We start from the raw sequence: 7,715 nt of genomic DNA, 5'->3' as shown, positions 1-7,715 counted from the left end.
CGTTAATCTGATTATCAGTGCCCTGAAACATTAGTTACAATACAAAGACCGAAAGTAGCACTTTTCTAACTTGACTCCTCCTGCATCCCACCCTTTTGCGGGAACCTCGCCACCTGGCTTCCAGCAAAACCCTGCGGCTTCACAACAGGGAGGACGCCCCGCCCACGCGAAGTGGGCGGGGCTACGGCTCTTCCGGCACGCCCCTGCCGGAGCGGGGCGCAAGCGTTCGGTATCTGCATCGGGGAAGGAGTCTCTTGTCCCTCCGCGCGGCCCGTTCCGCCTCGGCTCCCGCTGCATTTAGGCTGACGTGTCTGCAGTTCTTCGGCGGCTCGGCGAGTAGGGCCGTGATGGCGGATGCCTGGGAGGAGATCAGGCGGTTGGCGGCTGACTTCCAGCGGGCGCAGTTCGCCGAGGCCACACAGAGGTGCCGACCCTCCCTCTCCGTTGCGGAGTCCAAAATAGCCCCAGGGCAGCCACGCCGTGATCTGAGGCCGGGGATTCCTGGCTCTGGACCCCGCACTTCCCCCTCTGTGTCACCGTTTCTGCCTTCTCCTTCCTCCCATAACCTGGATTGCAGTTCCAAGTACAGTTCTCGGCGGTGAAGCCCGAAAGCTACTACGGCCCGGAACCCCCCGAGCCATGCCCCAGCCAAGAGCTGGCGTGCCCCGCCTTCTTGATGGCCGAGACTGGTGACATCTAGCTGTCATGAGAGGGTCCCTCTGGTCCTTATTTACCCGTCAAGTCCCTATGGCATTATTAACTATTATACATTTCCTGACCTAGAATAAGCTGGAAAGGAGAGGCTAACGCCAAAATACAGTACTTAGAAAATGCTATGTTGACTCTTTAAACATTTTGCCTTTGTGTGCACCGGAAGAATTGTGCTAGGCCAGACCCATGGTCCCATCTGTCACTTTTAAGGACTCCTGGACACTGGCATTTCTTGCAAACCCAGAAACCTTGGGGGGATGTGTCCTGGGCATCCTAGCTCTGCTTTTTAATGTTACAGAACACATATACAATGTTAATAGAATCCTTTTCTATTCGTTGACTATCTATTACCTTTGATGTTTTTGTGCCTTCTGGGGCTTGAAGACCTTTATTCCTTAATACTGTATTTTGTAGCACTGAGAGCAAACTAGGGCAAATGCTTAAGTGCTTGGATAACAGTTGCAGTCATGGTTTTCCTAGGCCATATCTCCTGCCTATCGACCAACAGTAGTAGTGAAGCAATCACACACTTAATTTAAAAGAAAATTCTGGTTTGTTTGGTTTTTTATCGAACTTAAACTAGAAATTGAAGTAAAAGGGCAGGGTTTTTTCCTACCTAAATTACATGTCCTCACTTTTCTATTCAGATTTGAAGAGTAGAAAAAGGCCCAGAGGGGAGAGCAGACTTGAAATTCTGTAATAGAATGATTTGTACCAATTAGGTACATGATTTAAGCTTACGTAAACCTGCTTGCTCCCAAGAGGGTTTTTTTTTTTTTAACTTATTGAATCAATATGGTTACACTAATAAGAGATACAGATTTTGTAATATAGAACCTAGGGACTCTTCACCCAAACTTTTTTTAAAAAGCCCATTTTCATACGTTGTTAATTTTGTTAAGCACAAATGTACCAAGTTCATTTTTAAAACTTCTTGTGTCTCTCAGGTTGTCAGAGCGGAACTGCATTGAGATTGTGAATAAATTGATTGCTCAAAAACAGCTAGAAGTAGTTCACACACTTGATGGGAAGGAATATATTACACCAGCTCAAATTAGTAAAGAAATGAGAGATGAGCTACATGTCCGAGGTGGTAAGTATTCCTTATTTTTTTTCTCTGGTTATTTGGAAGGGAAAAAACAACTTAAAACATAAATAGTAAATTATTTGGAGGGTATAGGACACCCTTCTCAACTGTTAATATAAAAATCAGCCTTAATATTTTTAATAGCTTCGGGTAAAGGTGGTCATATAATTTAAAAGAAGTCGAATATTGTCACCTTACAAAATAGCATCTTTTATTATTATGAGTTATATGTTCTATATGTGAATTAATCAACTGTTTCTTTTTTTTAAATTCAGAAGATTTAATTCATAAGCAGAATTAAATGTACAGAACTCTCTTTATTTTTTATTTTATTATGTTATGTTAATCACCATACATTACATCGTTAGTTCTTGATATAGTGTTCCCTGAGTCATTGTTTGCGTATAACACCCAGTGCTCCATGCAGAACATGCCCTCTTTAATACCCATCACCAGGCTAACCCATCCCCCCGCCCCCTCCCCTCTGGAACCCTCAGTTTGTTTCTCAGAGTTCATAGTCTCTCGTGGTTCGTCTTCCCCTCCGATTCCCCCCCTTCATTTTTCCCTTCCTACTATCTTCTTCTTTTTTTTAACATGTAATGTATTATTTGTTTCAGAGGCACAGGTCTGTGATTCAACAGTCTTACACAATTCACAGCGCTCACCATAGCACATACCCTCCCCAATGTCTATCACCCAGCCACCCCATCCCTCCCACCCCCTACCACTCAGCAACCCTCAGTTTGTTTCCTGAGATTAATAATTCCTCATATCAATGAGATCATATGATACATGTCTTTCTCTGATTGACTTATTTCGCTCAGCATAATACCCTCCAGTTCCATCCATGTCGTCGCAAATGGCGTGATTTCATTCCTTTTGATGGCTGCAATGTAATCAACTCTTTCTGTTCACAGTCCATGAATTTAGTGCATGACTCGGGAGGGTACTTAGCTATCTATCATCAGGTGGTAATTATGAAAGGAGAACAGAGATTTTAAAGGATTATAGATTGTTGATAGGGCTATACTACCACACTCTTTAAAAACTTACCTTTAAGTATTTGCAAATTAGGAAACAATATGGTGCTACACCTATTATAATGTAGGAAATGCTATTACAGGTACATGAAGTTTTTGTTTTTCTTTGTCTTTTTAAAATGTGAACAAACTACTGAGCAAATTTGAACACTATTTGATTAACATAGAAGCAACTATGAAAATACCTCTTCATTAGATGTTATCAGATACACCCTTGGTGTTGGTTCATCTTCCTGCATAATGCTAAGAAAATATTAGGTACAATTTGGAATACTTGACAGATTTTCTTTTGCCAATAGGTGGAAATCTTCTCATTTCAAAAATTTAAAAAGTTCATCTGAATTTAGTTGTATCTCTTTGGTCACAGTAGGTAAATTGTGAAGGGAGGTAAATCTTAAATCAATAGGTCCGGCCAACTTGTGAATCAGTTGATGTTCATTATTGGCCTGATGTGACCTAATGAAACTTCAAAAGTAAATTATTGCCTGTGCCTTCAGTATAAAGAATTATTCTGCTAATGGTTTGTATTTGAAAACATTAATTATTGTGGCTTTATGTCCTTTGTAGAAGGAGGACTTCGACTGCCCAAAATGTAAATCTGTCGATATTTACAGTTTTTGGCTTGTGTGTACTTACATGTAAATATGAAATCAATAAATGTCTTTTCTTTAAAGGTCGAGTAAACATTGTTGATCTGCAACAGGTAAATTTTAAATTTATAAAATTTTTTCCTTTCTCAATTTTTTGGTACTATGACTTAAGTATTCACTAATACTGGTATCTTATTTTGTATAATGTTTGTGAAGAAATAGTTTTATAGTCCTCACTAATACATTTAATCAATTTAATAAGTTCTGATATATTGACTTGATTTAATAAATTCTTCTTTCTCAGTTATTTACTTATTCTTTACCAAATAAACTCATAGTTGTCATTTTATGTAATTACAGGGTTTATGTAATTTGGAGAGAAAAATAACTGTATATGCTTTTAGTATATGGAAGGAATAGGGAAATTTTTTAAAGTAGAAGATATTTTTAGAACATATAAGTGTGCATATCATTAGCAAGGTACACTATATTACAAGAAGTTAGAAAATCTTGTGTAAATTGTGCCTGTTGTATGAAAATGTAGCTTCTTAATGCAAACTTTCCTAGCAAGTGAAAATGTAGTTGTTCAGAAATGAAAGTTAATAAGCAATAAGCTTCTAATTTTTTATTTGAGACTTTTCACAATATTTCAAATTAATTTGAAATTCATCTAAGAGAAAGTAAGTTTTTAAAAAGGTAGTTCTAATATGTAACTTCAAACTCAAGAAACAATATGAACTTATCACTAATAGAATTTTATGTATTTTCCAGGTAATTAATGTGGATCTGACTCATATTGAAAGTAGAATTGGTGACATTGTAAAATCAGAAAAACATGTGCAGCTAGTGTTGGGACAACTGATAGATGAGTAAGTACAGTATTTAAGAACACTTTTTTTTTAATGTTTAAATTTAGAACAATTGTGACCAGTTTGGCATTTTGTTTAGAACTCTCATATGCTGATTTTCATCGTTGAGATCATTGTACTTAAAAAGTAAGTGCTTAATGGGATGGAGTACTTGGAAATAATAAAAACTTTAAATTTTTTTGCCTATTATTTTAAAGCAGCACAAAACATAATTTTTACAGTCTTTCCTGTATGATCTTAATTCTGAAAGCAAATTGCTTCCAAAACTGTTAATGAAAAACGACTGCAGGAATTTACATTGTTAAAAAAAAATCTGAGCATTTATCATTTGGTTGACCTTATATTTAGTTGCATTGATAAGAAAAAAAATAATTTTCAGAATATGAGTCATGAATCGTGTTTACCTAAACATACCCTATTCATTATTTTGTTGGCATATATTATTGCACAGAAATTAAACATAAAAGAGGAAAATCATTACTCCTAATTTTTTTTTTTTTAAACTCTTAGGAACTATTTGGATCGGTTAGCAGAAGAGGTAAATGATAAATTGCAAGAAAGTGGTCAGGTCACCATATCAGAGCTGTGTAAAACCTATGATCTTCCTGGAAACTTTCTGACACAGGTACTTTCTCTTAATAGTATAACGTCTTTTCAGATAAATAAAGAATTTTAATTGGAAGAAAAAAAACTAGATTTCCTTACCATTAATTTTTTTGCAAGTATTTGACTGTTGATGTTGTAGCAGTATATTTTGGGGATACTTCCTGTACATTGATGGCTCTGATTAGATCATTTAGAAATGATTATTTCTTTGTTCTTAAAATAGTTTGACATTTTAGAATTATAGACATTTCTTTTGTGCAGTGGAAAGTGCACAGGCTTTGGAGTTAAACAGACTTTGATTTGAATTCATTTATGCCACTGTTTAGTTATTCAGTGTTAGGAAAATTATTTCAACTCTTTTGTGCTTCGATTTACGTATCTTTGAAATGGGAATAATTATCTTTTTCATAGACTTTAATAAGGTTATATATATGGTGTAGCTAGTGAGATGTCTGGCACAGTGGAAGTACTCAGTAAATGATGATTTTGTTTTGTATTTATTGGAATAAATAAGAGAAAAGCCAAATCTCTTTTTAGGTGTATATCACCTTAAGAAAATTCAGCTTACAAAAATTTACCGAACCATAATTGCATGAGATTAATTTATAATACAAACAGATTTACTCACCCATTTTGAGAGTGATTTCCTATTATTACATCTAAAATACCATTTGAATATAGACCCATTTTATGTGCATTTCAGGAGCCTTAGTTCTATTTTAAGTGAGCAAATGTATTTTAATCACAGAAGGTCAAAAAACGTACTTTTAAAACATTTTTTAAAAGTATCAGAACAGACCCAAATGATTTCTTATAAAACTGTGCCATTGATACATTTTGTAAATATGTATGTTTTCTTAACATTTTTCAGTTCTAGTTTTTCTGAATATCACAGGCAGTATTCTAAAAGCTCATTAAGAAGTTTTTTGAAATACGTTTTTCTATATCAGAAAAGTATCAGCCAGGCTGCCTTGAGTAGTTTTAACTCATCTTAGGATGTGAAATATGTCCAGACTCATTTCAGATGTACCTAACCCAGTCATAATATAGCTGTGGGGAAATACTCTCTTGGGATTTCCAGGAAATCATGCTGTCTGCCAGTAGAGATCTCTGGGCACCAATAAACTTGTTAATATTTGCATCAGAGAAGAGAACTTTTTAGGTCTTATGTTTCCCTAGGTTTCAGAATCTTGGAATAACATTTATTTTACTCAGTGCTCGAAGCTCCAGATAGGGTCTTCTTCAAGACATGTATATGTCTTGGCTGCCTGTATGTTTCAGGCTGCCTCTATCTAGAAAATTGGTTAATCAGTCACTTTTATTTTACATTAGAAGTAGCCCTTCTTAGCAAGTAGCAAAGCCTTTTAGCATATCAGCTATATACTCACTCAATTCTTGATTCTGCTCTGAGATTATGAAGTTTCCTAGACCCTAAATCTTCATATTAGCTTATATATCCTATGAATTTGTGCTTGTTGAAATTTCTCAATCATATGGATAATACAACATCAGCGAGCAGCATGACTTTATTAAGACTATACAATTATATACATATAATTTTATTCTTTCAAATTAATAAAAATTTGCATCTTTACCCCAGGCACTAACTCAGCGACTAGGTAGAATTATTAATGGACAGATTGATCTTGATAACAGAGGAGTCATATTTACTAAAGCTTTTGTAGCTCGACATAAAGCACGCATCCGTGGACTGTTCAGTGCTATTACCCGGTAAGCCTGTTTCATTTTTTTTAAAGCCTGTTTTAAAATATGTATATTTTTACATATCTTTGATCATGGTTTGCTTTTTATTTTTCTATCAGCTTTTTTCTTCTCTTTCTTTCTTTTTTTTTTAATTAAAATCTCATGCAGGACCCTAATTTTTTAGACATATAGAAGGGTTGGTAGCTTCTGTGAAACGAGAATGGGGATTCCAGAGCCCTAGAATGTAGCCAGACTCTCTCCAACCCACATCTCTTTCCACTCCCCATGTTAATCACCCTCATGACTCCAGATGCAGGTCTACAGAACACTCAAATCAGTTTAGAAAGTCATCCTGGGATCATGGAAGGAGCATGCAATTTAAAGTCAGAAGTCCTCAGGCCCTAGCTCTATCACACAATAACCATGTGAGCTGCAGCAGATAAGCCAGTCACCTAACTCCTTTGAGCCTCAGATGGGACTAGATGATTTTAGAACCCTTTTTACCAAATGACATTCTACAATTCTAATCAATAACAATATTCATTTCAAAATCACTTGAACTTTTTCTAAAGTAAGAATTTCTGAAGTGTTTGGAGCCTGAGTGACACTCCAATATGGAATTAAGAAAACCTACATTCTTAATTATCCCTTCTCTCCTGTGTCATTAACTTTATCTCAGTGGTTTTTGGGTCCAGATTTCTCCCATTTTAAAACAATCAAACCTCTCTCAACCCCATATTCCACTCTATCTGCCACCTTGTTCGTCCCTTTCCTTAAAGTAAACCATCTCAAGAGTTGATGTCTGCATTTACTGTCTTAGTTTTCCTACCTTCTGTCACTTCTCAACTCACCCATCTGGCTTCTACCAGCTTACAAGGTAATGATGTCAGTATCATGAACTCTAATGGATACTTTCTGACCTTGTTTTACTTGACTTGGCAGCAGCAGCATTTAACTCCAGTTACATCTTCCTTCTTGAAATGTTCTCGTTCCTTTTTTTTTTTTTTTTTTTTTTAAACATCACATTTTACTGCTTTCTTTTTACCTCCTTTGGCTGTACCTTATAAGTCACCTTTTCCGGCTTTTCCTCCTTTCCCTAGCCTTTACA

At 36.2% G+C, this 7,715-nt stretch overlaps 1 protein-coding gene across 1 annotated transcript in view; it reads left to right on the top strand.

Moving 5' to 3' along the window:
* The first annotated feature begins 293 nt into the window (after positions 1-293).
* The window catches only part of UFL1 (UFM1 specific ligase 1), a 31,711-nt gene continuing 24,289 nt past the window's right edge, over positions 294-7,715 (top strand). The window contains exons 1-6 of the mRNA XM_021693073.1: positions 294-424; positions 1,659-1,804; positions 3,513-3,541; positions 4,200-4,297; positions 4,808-4,922; positions 6,504-6,634. Coding sequence (XP_021548748.1) covers positions 348-424; positions 1,659-1,804; positions 3,513-3,541; positions 4,200-4,297; positions 4,808-4,922; positions 6,504-6,634 — 596 coding nt within the window. The 5' untranslated portion in view covers positions 294-347. The remainder of the gene's footprint in view (positions 425-1,658; positions 1,805-3,512; positions 3,542-4,199; positions 4,298-4,807; positions 4,923-6,503; positions 6,635-7,715) is intronic.

Source organism: Neomonachus schauinslandi, chromosome 8, assembly GCF_002201575.2.
Source record: "Neomonachus schauinslandi chromosome 8, ASM220157v2, whole genome shotgun sequence".
NCBI lineage: Eukaryota > Metazoa > Chordata > Mammalia > Carnivora > Phocidae > Neomonachus > Neomonachus schauinslandi.
Note: the sequence above shows the minus strand (reverse complement) of the source record. Positions and strands in the feature narration are given on the sequence as shown.